This window comes from Hemiscyllium ocellatum, chromosome 7 (assembly GCF_020745735.1).
Source record: "Hemiscyllium ocellatum isolate sHemOce1 chromosome 7, sHemOce1.pat.X.cur, whole genome shotgun sequence".
Lineage (NCBI taxonomy): Eukaryota > Metazoa > Chordata > Chondrichthyes > Orectolobiformes > Hemiscylliidae > Hemiscyllium > Hemiscyllium ocellatum.
In genome coordinates, this window is record NC_083407.1 from 84,377,098 (window position 1) to 84,395,425 (window position 18,328).

Below are 18,328 nucleotides of genomic sequence, written 5' to 3' on the forward strand. Positions count from 1 at the left end.
TGTAATTCAAAAAGGGCTGCCATATTTTATAAAATAATTCAGTCTTTCGGTGCACCATATTTGTCAGGAAGTTAAGGGGAATACATTCCATAATTAATCTGTGCCAATTTGAAAGTCCAGGGGGGCCCTCAGCCACCCAGTTCACCAAAATATTTTTCCTTGCACAGAAAGAGAGAATAGAAAATAGTCTCTTCCCGTGCGTATCCAGGGAGGAAAAGTTCGAAAAGCCCAAAAGGAGAGATACAGGGTCCAGTTTAATTTCTGTTCCTAAAATTTCTGTCAGGGTACTTGCTACTTTAATCCAATATCTACAGATCTTATGACAAGTCCATAGGCAATGTACAAGAGTGCCCACCTCTATTTTGCATTTGGGACACATTGGAGATGCTCCTGCCTTAAATTTTGCCAATCGAGCCGGTGCTATATGGGCCCTATGAAGTATCTTCAGCTGGATAGCCTGGGTTCTGTTACAGATAGTAATTCTTCTAGCATTTTCCCAAATATCATTCCACATGTCTATAGAGATTTCTAGTCCCAAATCTTGATCCCATGTTTTAAGCAGATTGTCCATATCTCCCGATACTTCATCATGTAGTAAATGATAAATAGTACTGACGGAGGATACCCCCACTGGTCGTAGGACATTACATTCTCTATCTGATTTAAAAAGACTTTCTGTATATAATCTTGAATTTGGAAGTATCGAAAGGGGTCTCCATTGGGTAATCCGAATTTCTGACGCAGCTGTTCAAAAGACATCAGGACCCCATCTTTAAATAGGTCCCCTAAACATGAGATACCCCTGGATCTCCAGAGTTTAAAAGTGGCATCTGTAAACCCCAGTTGGAATCCCCATGCCCCTACTATCGGTGCATAGGGGGATGTTTTATGTAAATTACCCTCATTTTGCCGCATTATATCCCAGGCCTTAATTGTGTTTAGTATTATGGGGTTTTTACAGTGATCTGTAATGATTTTCCTCTTGTCTGAAAATAAGAGGTTAATAAGTGGGTATTTTACTTGAGGCGCCTCGATGTCCAGCCAGATTGATTGTGGGTCAGACAAGACCCAATCAGCTATGTAACTTAGTAGGGAACCTAACTGATATTTCCTGAAATCTGGGAAGTCCAGTCCTCCCCTTGCCTGTGGAAGCTGTAGCTTCTTCAGCTTAATGAGGGGCCGTCTATGATTCCAAATAAAGGAACCCAGCCAGCCATATAATTTACGTAGGGCCATCCTTAGCAGCATCACCGGGAGCATTCTCATAGGATATAGGAGACGGGGCAGAACATTCATTTTAAATTAGTGCTATTCTACCCAACAAGGAAATTGGAAGGTCTCCCCATCGCTGGAGGTCCTGCCTTATCCTTTCCAGTAATTGCACAAAATTCGCCTTATACAACTGACCAAATACTGGAGTAATAAAATTACCTAAATATAAGAAACCCTCCAGGGACCAACGAAAGGGAAAAAGGGATCCGTCCACTAAGTGGGGTGTCATAACCAAACCACCCATTGGCATAGCCTCCGATTTTGAAAAATTAATTTTATAGCCTGAGAATGTACTAAATGTTTTAATAACTTGAATTAGACGAGGTACGGACATCAGAGGATTATTGAGGAATAAAAGAACATCATCTGCATAAAGGGTAATTTTATGTTTACCTGTACCAATCCTCGGGGCCGTTATATTAGGATCAGTCCGTATAGCTTCTGCTAGTGGTTCAATTATTAGCGTAAATAATAATGGCAAGAGAGGACATCCTTGATGGCAGCCCCTACCCACACTGAAGCTATCCGAACCTAATCCATTGGTAACCACAACTGCTTTGGGATCACTATACAATGTTGAGACCCATTTGGTAAACACCTGTCCAATGTCAAACCTTTCCAATGTGTAAAACAAATATGACCATTCAACCCTATCGAATGCCTTTTCCGCGTCTAATGAGACTACTACTCCTGGTATCTTTCCCTGATAACAGGCTTGGATCATGTTCAAAACCCTTCTAATATTATTGGATGATCTACGGCCCTTAATAAATCCCATCTGATCCTCCTTTATAATATATGGCAGTACCCTTTCTAGTCTTAGTGCTAACATTTTAGAGAGGATTTTAAAATCTACATTTAGCAAGGATATTGGTCTATATGATGTACAGTCTTCTGGATCTTTTCCTTTTTTAAGGATAAGAAAGATATTTGCCTCTTTCAGCGAAGGCGGGAGACAGCCCTGACTATATGCATAGTTATACATGTCCATAAGTGGATCAGCCAATATTTCTGTAAATTCTTTATAGAATTCAGCTTGAAAACCATCTGGTCCCGGTGCCTTTCCGCTCTGGAGTTGCCTAGTTGCATCAAGTATTTCTTGGACTGTTAGAGGAGCATTTAGGACCAATACCTGTTCTTGAGTCAAGCCCAGAAAGGTCAAATTTTTTAAAAATGACTGCATCCTCCTAGTCCTATCTTCACAATCCTGCGATTTATATAACTCAGAATAAAATTCTCTAAAGATCGCGTTAATCTTTTTATGATCATGAGTCAGAGTACCTGTACTTTCCTTGATAGACGTAATAGTCTGAGGGGCCTTCTTCTTCTTTGCAAGAAATGCTAAGTATCTACCTGGTTTGTCGCCATATTCATATAACCTTTGTTTTGCAAATAATATTTCCCTCTTAGCCGTTTGAGTAAGCGTAGTGTTTAGAGCTGTCCTAAGAGCCGTAATCCTCTGCAATTTTATAATAGAAGGTCTATCAGCGTATGCTGTTTCAGCTGCTTTCAAACGTGCTTCGAGCAGGCGCTGTTACTCTCCCTTCAGTTTTTTCTGGGTCGCTGAGTAGGAGATGATCAAACCTCGTGCATAAGCTTTGATGGTCTCCCACATCATTGATGGGTTGCTAGCCGTACCTGAATTAATTTCTAAAAAAGTTTTAAATTCTTGGGAGAAGTACTTTACAAATTTACTATCTTTTATCAGGAAGGGGTCCATACGCCAATGCCGAGCGGATGTCCCATTGTTCCTTGCCTTAGTTTCCATATATACAGCGGCGTGGTCAGAAATTGCTATAGTACCTATTTTACAGGATGATATGGAATTTTAAAAAATCGATGGGGCAAAAAACATATCAATTCTTGTATGACATTTATGTGGATTAGAGTAGAAAGAAAAATCTCTACCCTGTGGATGGAGACATCTCCATACATCTACCAATCCTAATTCTTTATTCAGATCCACCAGTTGTCTAGATCTGGGAGATACTCCAGCAGCACTCTTGGGAATCCTACCTATTTCCGGATCCATAATACAATTAAAGTCTCCCCCTATAATTGTATGACGGGCACCAAAGGCCATCAATTTTGAAAAAGCTTCCGTTATAAATTTAAAGGGGTGTGCCGGGGGGCAGTACAAATTTAGAATCCCATATTCCTCTCCATTTACGAGGGTTTTAATCAAAATATATCGTCCAGATTCGTCTTTTATCGGATTTAGAATTTTGAAAGGGAAATTCTTCCGAACAAGAACAACTCCCCTGCTTTTTGAGCTAAAAGAAGAAAAAAAAGGCCTGATCAAATCCACCCTGCCGTAATTTTAAGTGTTCTTTATCCGACAGGTGTGTCTCCTGTAGGAGAGCTATATCAACTCTTTCTTTCTTAAGATTTGATAATATTTTCTTCCTTTTAACTGGCGAATTACTCCCCCTGACATTCCAGGTGACTGTCCAACCGACTGATCAACCATAATCATCTGGGCAGATCCGAGACCCCTCGGGAGGGGAAACCCTGTCTGGAACATCCCGAGCATGGAGCATATAAAATTTACAAAAATAAAGGCTCTCTAATACACTCAAAACAATATAATAAAAAACTTTTTCTAAATAAAAAAAATATAAAACGTACCTAAATGGAGATTTTCCCCCTTGTTCCCAGGGAGCGTCACTTCCTCTCCAAAAGTCCATCTTATCCTCTCCCAACCAATGCCCCACCCTTGACCCAGGTGCTCCTCAATAAAATGAGAAGAATTCAAATATAATACAAAGCTAGAGTTAACAGTGAGCACCCTACCCCCACCCACACCTGAATATATTTGGGAATGTTAATACCCTATATAAATATATAACTATAAAATTACAATCTCAGCAAAGTAATAATTAAATATAATAATACAAAATAACAGGGGAAAAACAACCTCGCTCCTAAAGACAGAAGTAAAATAGAATAAGGTAACCACGTCCCCCCACCAACATTAACCAAATGCCCCAACATGTATATACATACATACCCACATATATACATAAAGTAATAAAAGAAAACAAACCCACGCGGGGGGGGGGGGGTAGAAACTCAAATCCCTCTCCCCGCCCCCATGATAATATTAAACAATAAGGTAAGAAAAAAGAGAAACAAAAAAGGTGGGGGGATGTAAACCAAAGTAGAGGGAAAGGCAAACCAACATCCACTATGTCTTACAGTTTATTTAAGAGAGTCCAAGAATTCCTTAGCCTTCTCTGGTGATCCGAAGTTATATATGGATTCTTCGTGGTTAAAGCGTAGCGTCGCTGGATAACGTAAGGAGTACTGAGTATTTAAGTCCCTTAAACGCTTCTTCACCTCATCGAATGCCTTCCTCTTTCGGACCAGAGCTGGGGAAAAGTCCTGGAATAGCATGATCTTGGATCCTTTATAGATCATGGCTTGGGGATCTTTTCCAAGATTTCTTGAGGCTTCCAGGAGCATCTGCCTCTCCCTATAGCTCTGCAGCTGGAAGAGGACCGGGCGGGGGCGCTGGTTTGAGCCGGGCCCACGTATTGCGACCCGGTAGGCCCATTCCACCCTTACCTGGCCTAATCCAGCATGCAGATTTAAAAGCCATGGCAGCCACTGCTCCAGGATTATCGAGGTTGTCAATATGATTTTCTAAGGTCCGGACTCGCTGCTCGATAGCCCGGACCTGATCCACGGCCGATTGAGCTGCAGTTTCGGAGGTTGCGGCCTTTAACTCCGCCCCTCCGACTCGGCGCTCGAGTTCCTGGATGTCTCGGCCGTGCTTCTGCAGCGCAGCCAAGAGTGATTCCCAGCGATGTCGGGACTCCTCGATAAAGGCATCGATCTTCGCGTCCAGCTTGGTGATCATCTCCACAAGGCTTGTTACCGTCGGTAAGTCCCCCGGGGCGGCTGTGGACGCCTCTGCTGCAGCTGAAGAGGGAGAAGGGGGGGGGAGGGGGTCCTGCTTGTTGAGAGCTGCGTGCTCCTTTCCCTTTGGTCATTTTTCACTAAATGTTAGATTATTTAAATGTAATACTAAGCAGCTATTTAAAGTTAACAGCTATTATGAATGATTTGGTGAGTGTGGTGGGGGTGGGTGACCCACTTTGCCCAAGTCTTGGGAAGAGCACTATAGACTCAGACTTGCTGGGTACCGCCATCTTGGATCCCCCCAACATGGTCATTCTAAAAGATGAGAGACTTAAACAATCCAGTTCTTTTTCAATATATAATTTCAGTTACATCACACTGCAAACTTTTGCTATAAATTGTGTGTCTTAGAATCTTATTCTCCACAATTACCTGAAGAAGGAACAGCGCTCTGAAAGCTGGTGCTTCCAAATAAGCCTGTTGGACTATAACCTGGTGTTGTGTAATTTTTAACTTTGCACACCCCAGTCCAACACTGGCGTCTCCAAATCATATTAAGTATGAAGTTCCAAAAGTGATTTTCAGCCCAAGTCTCATTAAACATGAGTTAACTGCCTAAAACTGCAATTAAACTGGTGCTTTCACTCAAAAGGATAACATCTGTAATTATGAAATCTGGTATAATTTCGGTTACGAGCAGCTCATACTCCAAAGAAAGTGTGGAATAAGAACAGACTGAAAAGTCTGTTGCGTTTAACAAACTATGGATATCACCTATATTTACATTTTCTGAGAAGAGATCTTACAAAGTTTCTCGATGTCACTGAAAGATGACGAAGCTAAATTCCAGAATCTATCCAAAATTATAAATTACCACTGTTCTGTGATGTTCTTTCTCCAGCAGAGCTATATCTTCTCTTAGCTAAGAAAAGTGTTGGTCAGATAGAGAATCAGCCAGCTAATAGAAGAAGAGTTGGGATAAGGGGTTATTTTCAAGATGGCAGCCTGTAAGTAGTAGAGTGCCACAGGGCTCAATGCTGGGGTCACAATTATTTACAATATATATTAATGGCTTGGAGGAGTCAAGTTTCTGGATGACACAAAAATAGGTTAGAAAGCAAGCAGCGAAGATGGCAGAGGCTACAAGTTATCAGATGTACCTGCTGCATGAAGTGGGGTTCTCTTAGCCACATTGTCTTTCACTAAGATAGAAGCACCTTGGTTAATAAGGGCTTCCACACATTCAGTGTGACCTCTGAAGGAAGATAAATCTAAGGCTGTCCGTCCATTTGCGTCTTTTACATCAAGATCAATAATGGAATGAGTAAGTACTTCAAGTGCTTGGTGATGACCGTTGTAGGCCTAAGAAAAAAATAAATCAAAGCAGAGAAAAACATAATTGAACAATTTTCAAGTGGAGTAATATATCATACTGAACACCCATGTTTTACAATGTCCACAAAATCACAATAATAAACTTACAGCCAAATGCAAAGGGCTCTTTGGAGCTGCTGAATCAGAGTCATCAAAATTGTGTCCAGTAGCCTCTATAAGCTGTAAAATAAAAAATGCTCTTGTTAAAACAAACTACCACACCAATAAAACACACATTTTGGATTTTTTTTTAAGATTCAAACACAATAAAGGCATTACATAAAAACAGACAGTTGACATTCCTGCAAGGGCATACAGATTGCTGAACTCAACTAAAAATAGCATTTAAAAATTACAGTTCTTCATATGCTCGTGAAATTCCCCATGTAAATTATTTGCTCACATCACTAATACATCAATATTAATGCCAAGAGAAAACTTAATAGTTAATTTAAACCCAGAAATATATAATCATGCAAAACAATAGAAATTTGGAAGCTCAGTTTAATTAGATAATCTAAAAAGCAGAAAAATTGTCAATGCAGACATGGGAAAAAAATCTTGAAATTGCAGGTCACTTGATTGCTGCCACCAAGTTTCTTAGGAAGTTGAGCATGTCCAATCAAACATTTAAGGTAGTGCTTCTACTGTTCAAACAGAATCTACGGATATTTGAACATGTTATGGAAACAAATCTAAACGAATGCAATAAGAAAATGCACAACCACCTGATGAAGGAGCAGCACTCCGATAGCTACTGCTTCCAAATAAACCTTCTGGACTATAACCTGGTGTTGTGTGATTTTTAACTTGGCACACCCAGTTCAAATCTGGCACCTCCAAATCATAAAAAAATGACCTGTGATAATATCACCAATATTGCAGAGGAGGATAGAGAGTATCAAAGTAACATTTTTGGAAAATTCTTGTTGGAAGTATACATTAAAAAAACAGATATACATTCAGATTTAAGAAAGAACTGTCCAAGACATGAATCTCATTTTTTTTTTGGAATAAGCTTTAATTGTAAATACGTATTTGTAACAGACATTACTGTCAATTTTATCGGAACTAAATTGCACCAACATTTGTAAATGTCATATTTTGTTTTTTTGTATAAAAGACCTAATGGTATCGTTTAAAGAAGTACATTCAACATTTTCTGGAACTAGTTCACTTATCCTGCTACAAATAATGTATTTTTTCACACTGCAGGCAGCCATGTTCAGAGTGCATGAGTTGCAGTTACAACATTGTAGACCATCTCCAATTGGTGCTTTTTAAAATTTGTAAGTAGTGAAGCACTGTGTTAAATTTACCACCAATGCCTATTCTTTATTCACCAAATTACAATAATTCTATATATAATATTATTGTCTTGGTGTCAGAATTACATGTAACAAAAACATCTCTGGGAATGCTGAAAATCTGTTTAGTTATTGCAGTTTTGTCTACACTATTCTTCAAGAGAAAAAGAAAATTAAGGGATTACACTCAAAATACTTATGAAATTTGAGGTTTAGTAACTTAATGCAGCAGAAAATCACAGCATGCATTGTGAACTGCATGAAAACTGCATAGAAGATGTTCCACGAATGATTAAATTCATTCTCATGAAAAAGAGTAAAAGCATCATGCAGTCACTTAACAATTACTTACAAACTCCAAGGAGTTTTTGCTGGCAATCTAATTAAAAAAGTAAATGTTAAAATGTGGTAACATACATTAAAAAGTGACAATGACAGTATGGAAATGAATTTCAGCTAATCAGTTTGAACAATAAAAATATTACCTCTGCAAGTCATTGACTTTAATTAGCACTTTCAGATAGGATCTTTTTTAAAAAAGCAAAGCAAAAGATTTCCAGGTCGGTCTTATTTTTGATATTAAACTAAATGGAGTTTACATTAGTCCTACTACTTCTGCTGAAAGATGATTAACAAGAGCGAACAGTAATTACATAACTGGTCTTCGGAAATCGAATTAACCTTGAGATTACAACCATCTTTGTATGTTCTCTAAAATGAATAGGAACACTAGCCTGTGTAAATTTATCCAACCAATGCACATGAACCATGCAAACAATTTCAAGTGACAGGCTTGGCTAATTTATTCTTTCATGGGATGTGGGTGATGCTTGCAAGGCAACTTGTTATGCATTCCCAATTACCCTTGAACTGAGTGGCTTGCAAGGCTTTTCCTAATGACAATTAAAAGTCAACCACATTTCTGAGGATTTGGAGAAACAGAAGTTTGGATTTGAATCATACACATTTACTAGATTACCTTACAGTTTAGCTTTGCTCTGCTGAAGGTGCAGTTGGTTCTGTTATAACGCGTGTTTCTTCAACTCAGATTGGCATTAACATGACTGAAGAATTTAGACCATCAAGAAATTAACTGGACTGGCTACAACACAATTCTGACCCCATTTGTTGAAATGGCGATGCTATTACACGATTGCCTTCTAACACGGGATCGCACAGGAGCAGAATGTCGTGTTGTATCAGAACTGACTACACTGTAATTTAATAAATTAAATCTTTTGTTGAAGTTATAAAACTGGTGTCTGATATTGGCTATTCACAAAATCTGGTACTGGCTATTCAAGAAGTCTGGTTAGAAATCAATTTTGAGGGTCATTAAACATTTTAACGTTACGAGGATAGTGAAGTCGATTTGATTTGGCTGTCTGTGTCCTTACATAAACCCATGAATTATTTTGAAAAATGTTATTTAAATATACAATAACAATTCTTCCTCAAATTGCTCGTCACATCTTTAAATCATATGACTACTGCATTAGAGTTAGGCTAGTGCAACCTCCAACTAAATTAGAACAGTACCAAATGTTATAATGTAAAACCAACTAAGTTCAACAATCAGTGTCAATTTTCAAACGTGAAAAGTGGATAAAATTATTAGAATCAGAGATATTAGGCATAGAAAATGACCCTTCAGCCAATATATCCACTCTGGTCAAAAAACAATCAACTATTCTAATCTTATTTTCCAGATCTTTGCACAAAGCCTTGTATGCTGTGGCATGGTGAATGACTATCTAAAGAGTTCTGAAACGTTGAGGGTTTCTGCCTCGCCCACCCTTAAAAAGGTAGCAAGTTCTACATTGCCACCCCACTCTGGGTGAATGTTTTTCCTCATGTCTTGTAAACCTCCTGTCTTTTACTTTAAATCTCTGCACCCAGTTTCATATCCCTCAAATCAAGAAGAAAAATTTCTTCCTGTCTACCCTGAATAAACTCAATTTTATGCTTCTCAGTCATGTCCCTTCTCAATCTAGTTTGTTTTGAGGATAACACCACCAATCCTTCCCATCTCTCTTCATAACTGGAACTCTTCAGCCCAGGCAACATCCTGGTAAATCTCCTCTGCACCCTCCATAATGCTTTCACATCCTTCCTATAAGGTGGATTCCTGAACTGCACACAAAACTCTTGGTTTGACTTAACCAACATTTTATACAGCTCCAACATCATTTCCCTGTTCTTAAATTCTGTGCCTAGACAATTAAAGGCAAGTATATCAAATGCCTTCTTAACCACTGCATTCACCTACCGTGATACATTAAGGACTGGTGTACATGCGCACCAAGATCTCTTTGACCCTTAATGCTCGAGCGTCCTACTCTTCATCAAGTACACCCTTGCCTTATTTGTCCTACCCAAATGCATCATTTTCCATTTATCTCGATAGAATTGGAATAAAGAATTATATTTGGAGAAATATATTTCCGTTTTCAGTTAAGATTATTTTCAAGATCAGCCAGGTACCATACGAAGACAGAAATAGAAGTAGCCTACTCATTAATTCCAGATTATTCGCCATGTAATTAGCTCATGACTGAACCATACCTCAATTCTATTTATGTACATCACTATGCCTTCACCCAATCAAAAAGTTACTGATTTCAATCTTGAAAACTCCAAGTTTCAGTTTTCCTGGATCTACCAAATGGAATTCCTTTAGCACTTCAAACATCTTTTTTAAAAGGCCTTTCAATGACCTGAACTCAAGAATATACCATTCAAATTTGGGCAATTACTCATTAGTTAACCTGAAAAGTCCAAGCATAAGATGAGCAAAATTGCACACATCCCTTCCAAGATTTATAGTTCGTTTTTGAGCTTAAACATAGTTGAATTCAATACTGTAAACTGGCTCCAATTAAGGCCCTGGATAATCAGAGAATGACTTGTAATACAGTTTGTGGGGACCATTTACATTGATTTCAATATTGAATGATCTTTTTCCAGAATTGTCATTAGATTTCACAGTAAGAATGAATATAGTTCTACCTTTTATTTCAAAGCATTCTCTTACACAAAAAAATCATTAATTTCTGTACTGACTAATCCAAGATATGCCATAAGGCATTTACTTTAATTCTCTTCAGCGTTTCAGTTATTTTTTGGAAAGTTAAGGTAAGCTACACTCTATTTTTAATATTTCAATATTTCGTGCTACCTCTACTCTTTGTTCTGGTTCCCAACTGATATAAGTCATCTGTCTTCTCACAGCTTTTAAACTAAGTCTGCTGACTGCTATCCAACTGTCTGAGGATAGTGTAGCTTTCTTCCTTTAACTGCTGGCTGGAAAAATCTTTCAGCTTCTTTTGCCCTTGTGAAGTTTCAGCATACAAAAACTGGGTGGACTAAGTGATAATGTTTGCACTTTTTCTACTTCAAGTGCAAACTTGACTAATGGTCATTTCCTATTGGCTCACTCAATCCAGTGAGATGGAGTTTACATCATCACAATTGCCTGCTTTTCTTGAGCAAACATCTAGATAAAAAGAACTTTATTCATACATGACCCATTCCTAAGACAATCTGGCACACTTTTGGATGTTCTTAGCAAAAATCTAAGCAAACCAATATAATTTCTTTTTAAATTGCTTGTGGAGTTTATGCATCCTTTGCCAGAATTTTGGTTACCAGTGAACCCACTAGCTGGTCAACTCTTTTCATCTGGGAACCATACATATGTAAATATTTTCTTGAATTAAGTGGAAAGCATCCAGCTCTACAACAATCACAGGTCATATACTGCTTCAGTGTTCGCACCGTTAACTCCATCCTTACTGGGTAAGCCGATTACCTGGCTTTTCTGAAGTGCACTTACATCAGAGTTGCGTTGACCAGTCTCTCACCTAGACAACTCCATTTATCTTTAATTAAAACTTTAATTCCCAGAAGTGTTATATTCTAAATCAGAGCATTTATGGACTGGATTATGAACTACACTACAGAATTGTCAGAAATACCATTTGACACGTTCTGTCAGAGCGTAAAATCTTTACCCCCATTGTTATGGGCCAAGCCAGACCCCTTCAAAACATTTCAAGAAAGGAGCCCAGATCCTAACTTCAGTAGTCGTTTTAAGCAGGTGTAACGCGGATATTCCAGGAAGGATGCAATTGGTCAAATCATGTAGTTTTAAACAAAACAGAATTTATTTACAAGATTAATAAATGAAACACAGATAAAAGAGAACAGAATACTGTTAACGATGCTGTTCCAAATACTTACAACAATCCCCACAAATACCCTTTGGCATAAAAAGGTAAAATCAAACACAGGGTCTTACAGGTGAGAAATCAGAGAGAGGGATCAACACGGACCTGCTTCTTTCAGGTAGCTGTTTCTTGGATCAGCAGCCTCACTGACTGTTTTCAATGAATAGTCAGACTGCCAAAAAACCCAAATTAAACCAGAGGAAAGCTGAGCTGGGAGAACTGGCCACTGTCTCTTCATTGTACAAAGTGTTTATTTTTAGAAACTCGAAAACCTTTTGCCTGAGGCAGTATCTGTTAGCTGTAATCAAATTGGCCTGAAAACCCTTCTTGAAGTTGAACATAAAACTTGGAAGCAGCATTGAAATCAATACGTACATGTTAACACTGAGTGGGCTTCACATCAAAGGCTAAGATTACCTCAGTCGCACACAATAAAATGCAATTTTTACTAAACAAAGTGCATCTGGCCCTTTGTGTCCACACTAACTGAAAGAGCAACTATTTCATGTAATTTCCATTTTTTTCTTAGCAGCCCTATAATTTTTCTCTCCATGTGGTATTGATTTCTTTTTGAAAGCCACAATTAAAATTTACCAAAATTATGTTCAGGTGGTATATTCAAGATTGTAACCACAAAGCGCATAAAAGCTTTTCCACATGTCACTGTCAATTATTTTATTATTCAACTTAAATTGGTGTCCTTTAGTACTCAATCCCCTTTTCTGTTAGGGGCAAATTCACCATTTGCTCTGTCCAGACTAATGATTCTGAACATACAACTAAAGCCTGCCATTCTTAGAAAAATCCTCTCAAATAATTTCTGTACCCTCTTGAACACTCGACATACTTCCAATATGTAGTGTCCAAAATTGAACACATTAAGATTCAACTTATGTTTAACAAAGATTCATAATACTTTTGTTTGCATTTTATCTCACTGTGTATGAAACTCAGTGCACACTATGCTTTCTTGATAATTTATGCCATACAAGCTTCAACAGATTGTGCACATTTTCCAGGTCTTCCTTCGACGACTTTTTTTCTAAACTATATTTTTGTCACTTGTGGTTTATCCACCATTCTCTTCTCACAGTTTAGCTAATGATTGTATAATGTTTAGTGCAACCCACAACTCCTCAGATACTGAAAGAGTCAATTCTACATGCAACAAAACTGAGGCAATAATTAGGCTGGGACAAACAAGTGGTAAACAATATTCAAGTCCATATACAAGACAATGATAATTTGCAACTCGACATAATCTAACTGTATCCTCTTGGCACTCAATGGCATTATCATGAAATCCTGCACCTTTGTTACCCTGCAGGTTAACACTGAGCAGAAAATAATCTGTACTGAACACATTTGTTTATTGGTATAACAGTCAGTCAAACACTGGCTATTCTGAAGTAATTGAACTCCTGCCTTTCCAAACTCCTTTCACACTGCATAAGTTAGGAATACGATCGAATACTGTGCCGTTATTTCCTTTGAGGAAAAAACCTTGGCTATTCACCTCACCTATGCTTCTCATGATTTTTATAAACATCTGTAAAGTCAACCTTCAGACTCCTTCACTCCAGGGAAAGAAATCCCAACCTATCCAGCACCTTCTCATAATTCAAACCCTCCAGTTTTGGTAACATATTTGTAAATTTTTCTGTACCTTTTCTAGTTTAATAAAATCCTACCTATAGCTGGGTGACCAGAATTGTATGTCGTACTCCAAATGTGGCATCAATAATGCCTTGTACAACCACAACATGATATCCCAACTCTCATACTCAACGTTCTGACCAGTGATAGCAAGCATGCCAAACACCACCTTCAGCACAGCCTACCCGAGACGTCACTTTCAAGGAACTATGTATCTGAACCCTTAAGTCTCTCTGTTCAACAACTTCCCCAGGCTCTATCATTCACTGGGCAAGTCCTGCCCTGGTTTGTCTTATCAAAATGTAACACCCCATAAAAACCTAATTTAAACTCCATCTGCCACTCCTTAGCCCATTGACTCAGCTGATTAAGATTTCATTGTACTATTACATACCTTCTTCACCATCCACTATATTTTGGTGTCATCTGCAAACTTACTAACCATGCTTCCTATGGTCTCACCCAAATTGTTTTATATAAATGCCAAACAGAGGACCCAGGCCCGATCCTTGCGGCACATTGCTGGTTATGGGCTTCCAGTCCAAACAACAAACCTCGACTATCACTTCCGTCTCCTAACTTTAAGTCAATTTTGTATCCAATTGACTATTCTCCCTGGATCCCACAGGTATTAACCTTACCAGTCAACCATGCAGAATCTTGTCAAAGGCCTTGCTAAAGTCCCTGTAGACAACATCTACCACTTTGCCTTCATCTATCTTTTTGATCACCTCTTCAAAAAACACAAACAAGTTTGATTCGTGATTTCCCACCCACAAAACCATGCTGACTATCCCTTGCCTCTCCAAATGCATGCAAATCCTGTCTCTCAGAAACCCCTCCAACAACTTACCCACCACTGACATCAGGCTCACTGGTCTACAGTTTCTTCACTTTTCCTTGCAGCCTTTCTTAAATAATGGCACATTAACGTCTTCCATCACCTCACCTGTGGCTGTCGATGATAAGAATATTTCTGCTAGGAGCTGTGCAATATCTTAACTAGCTTCCCACAATGTCCAGGGATTCACCTGATCAGGCCCTGGGATTTATCTAACTTTATGCGTTTTAAGAACTCTCGCATCTCCTCTTCGTAATGTGGATCCTTTTCAAGGCATCACTATGTATTTCCCAAGTTCCCCAGCTTCCATGTCTTTCTCCACAGTAAAGACAGAAGCAAAATATTTGTTTAGTATCTCACTCATCTCTTGTGGTTTCACATATAGACAGCTACATTGGTCTTTATGGGGCCCTATTCTCTCCCTAGTTACTCTTTTGCCCTTAATATACTTTGAATTCTCCTTAACCTTATCTGCCAAAGCTCTCATGTCCTCTTTATGCCCTCTTGATTTCTCTCAAGCGTATTTCTACTCTCCCTATTACTTCTCAAAGGATTCACTTGATCCCAGTTGTTTACACCTGTCTGCACTCCTCCTTCTTGACCAGAGCCTCAATATCTCTACTTAGTGTTCCTTAACTCCTACCAGCCTTGCCCTTCACTCTAAGAGGATCATACTGCCTCTGAATTCTCATTATCTCACTTATGAAAGGCTCCCACTTGCCAGTCAAGCATGCCCTTACCTGAGAATTGCCGATTCCCTTACCCTCCATGGTGAGCCTTCCACACAGACTGTTCCTTCCAGGGCACCTTGGTCCAGTTCCTCCACTGTTAACATTCCCCCACAAACTACGGCATCACCCTACGCAATTGCAAAAGCTGTTAATACCTGCCATTTACTTTCTCTCTCCTCACTATCCAAGACTGCAGACCCACCTTCCAGCTGAAACAGCAATTTCACTTTATCTAGTCTACTGCATTAGCTGCTTACAATGCATTTTCTCTACATTGGAGAGGTGAAGCACAGACAGGCCAACTGCTGTGCAGAACATTGCATTCTGTCTGTAAAATTGGCCCTGTGCTTCTCATTGCCTGCCATTTCAACACACCACCGGTGATTCCTGGCTAACATCTGTCTTGGGGCTGTTGCAGTGCTCCAGTACAAAACTCAGGGCAAATTGGAAGAACAACATCTCATTTTCCACTTAGGAACCCTGCAACCTTCTGCATTCAATATGGAGTTCAATAATTTTATGGCCTGAGCATCTTTTCGCATGTCCTTACCCAACCCCCATCCACTAGACGGTGTCATCACATTGGCTGCTACCACAAACAATCCACCATCAGCAAATGGTTCACATTAGCAACTATTCATTCTCCCAGGGCAACCTTTTTACCCACTCTCTAAATTCCAATCATACTATGACTATTGTCACCTAACTGTTTCACTAAGAGGCTACTAGTTCATTCTTGAGAAAAACCAGGTCTGATGGAGCACGCTTCCAGATCAGCTCTAGAACATGCTGCCACAAGAAACTATTCCAAAAGCATTCTATGGACTCCTCTTCTGCTTTACTTTTCACAATGTTTACTTACTCAAGGTTAAGAACTTCAAGAGCTGGTACTCTATTGATACTACAAAGAATCTAGATGATTGATATTGACTTATGGAAAAAGTTTTAAAAACATTAGAAATCAACAAGTAAAAACCTTTTAAAAGTTTTTATTTTGAAAACATTGTCACCTTAGTTTCTATACTTTTATTCAGTACACGTGAATGGGAATGTTTAGCTTGGGGTAGGCATAAGAGGTGGGGGCAAGGAAATAGTCTAAAATTTGAAGAAAAATTTGAATTTACCTTTCAAAAAGGTTTCTGCAAACAAATTATCGTTCATTACAGCTTTGAGCTGCCATGAACCACCAATTCTTTAAAAGCAGATCTGACTCGAAGAAAATTGAAGAGGACTAGGGCACAACCATCCTCAAAATGGAATCAGTCAGGGATTCTTGCTATCCACACCAATCCCCACTCTTAAAAAGCATACCTGAAAATCAGGAACGGGGTTGAGAATCCCACAACCAGGACCTGCCTGCCCTTTTTAAAGGACTCCCAAAGTCACCCCACAGAGAAAAATCCAGGTCCATAATCCTGATCTGGATTGCATTCCCTGGACTTTACAAGGGTTAGAGTTGATTTTTTTTTCAAGATTTTAAGTAGAATAGATGGGGGTAGATTGAAAGACACCATTTTGTCCAGTTGGAAAGTCCAGGATTAGACGGCATTGTATAAAACATTGTGTAATTAGGAAAACTTCTTCATTCAAAGTGTGGGAAACGTTTGGAATTCTCATTCACAAACATATTTCATGCAAGATCTATTAAGTTTAAAACAGACTTGACAAGATTTTTGTTCACCAAATGTGTAAAGGTGAAGGGACAAAGGTAGGTTTTGGAATTTTGATACACTGTCTCACTGCATGTTGAAAGATGTAACAAGCTAATTTTGTCTATTCCTGTTCCCAAGTTCCTAATTTTGTCAGTACACCCCGTCAAACAACAACCCTAAACTCCTTGCAAACTACTGTCCCATTCCTAACCTCCTTCCTTTATATTGCCCTTTAATATGTTGACATGAGCCAAATCTGTACCATCTTTTCCTGAACATCGCACTTGAATCCCTCCAAAGTGAGTTCCACGCTTTTAGCATACAACACTACCAAAACAGCTCTTACCAAATTCACAATGGCGTTATATAGTGACAACCTCCTACCCGCATCTCACTGTCCTCAACCTATATGCGGCCGTTAACAGGTAACTAGGCCTGCACATCCACACAGGGAGGGATTCACACTGAATCAGGGGAGTCCAGAACCAGGGTCACAGTTTAAGGTTATGGGGTCAGCCATTTACAACAGAGCTAAGGAACAAAGAATGGTAAGCCTGTGGAATTCTCTGCACAAAAAAAAGGGGTTGAGGCCAATACACTGAAATGTTTTCAAGGTGCTAGATGTAGTTCTTGGGGCTAAAAAGGATCAAAGGTGGTGAGGCAAAAATGGGAATAGGATACTAAATTGAATCAGCATGATCATAACGAAAGGTGGAGCTTGAAGGGCTGAATGGCCTTCTCTTGCTCTCAATTGCGTTCCTCTGATGAAACATCTCTTCAGTCAGAGTGGTGTAGTACTTTGGAGTTTCCTACAACATTGGGTTGCTGACACTATGAGTGAGTATAATCGTTTTTTCTTAAATCTCTCTGGGAATCCAACAGTTTCAGGGGTCATGTTCTTCAGTTCAAACAGGTCATGGAAGTTTTGAAAGACAAGCTTGATACGAAAGAGTCAATTCCATGTAATATTTACAAGGTATCTTTAGCAATTATAAAATCTTAAAATGTGCATTCCAGACATTTATAATAAAGTTAATTCCATGCAGTAATACACAAAAAATGCATTTTAATAATACAAACATTCATTGATTTATTTAGAATAGAACAAAGTAGTGTACAGATACTGCATATTGCTCTTCATGCATTCTTGGCAAGGATTGCTGTGCAATTTGATACTGAGTTATTGAGAACTATGCATTAATTTCCAATATACTCCTGCTACTAACAGCTGTTTTTCAGCTGTTCAGCAGTGCAAAATATAAAAGCTAATCTTGCATTCCATTCCATACATAGCTCCACATGAATTTCTCAACCGCAGAATGTCAAATAACTTTACACACCTACAACGTATTGAACTAGTTCCTTTACTATATTTTTAAATCAAGTTGCAGCAGGTTCTAAA

At 38.8% G+C, this 18,328-nt stretch overlaps 1 protein-coding gene across 10 annotated transcripts in view; it reads right to left on the reverse strand.

Annotated features, from left to right (window-relative positions):
- Positions 1–18,328, reverse strand: part of LOC132817169 (serine/threonine-protein phosphatase 6 regulatory ankyrin repeat subunit B-like) — a 224,617-nt gene that overhangs the window by 64,920 nt on the left and 141,369 nt on the right. For 7 of the 10 annotated variants that reach the window (XM_060827396.1, XM_060827397.1, XM_060827393.1 and 4 more), the window contains 3 exons: positions 8,170–8,196; positions 6,619–6,690; positions 6,297–6,498 (listed from right to left, as the gene is read on the reverse strand). In XM_060827396.1, coding sequence (XP_060683379.1) covers positions 6,297–6,498; positions 6,619–6,690; positions 8,170–8,196 — 301 coding nt within the window. The remainder of the gene's footprint in view (positions 1–6,296; positions 6,499–6,618; positions 6,691–8,169; positions 8,197–18,328) is intronic. The other 3 variants (XM_060827392.1, XM_060827402.1, XM_060827401.1) reach the window with 1 other exon arrangement.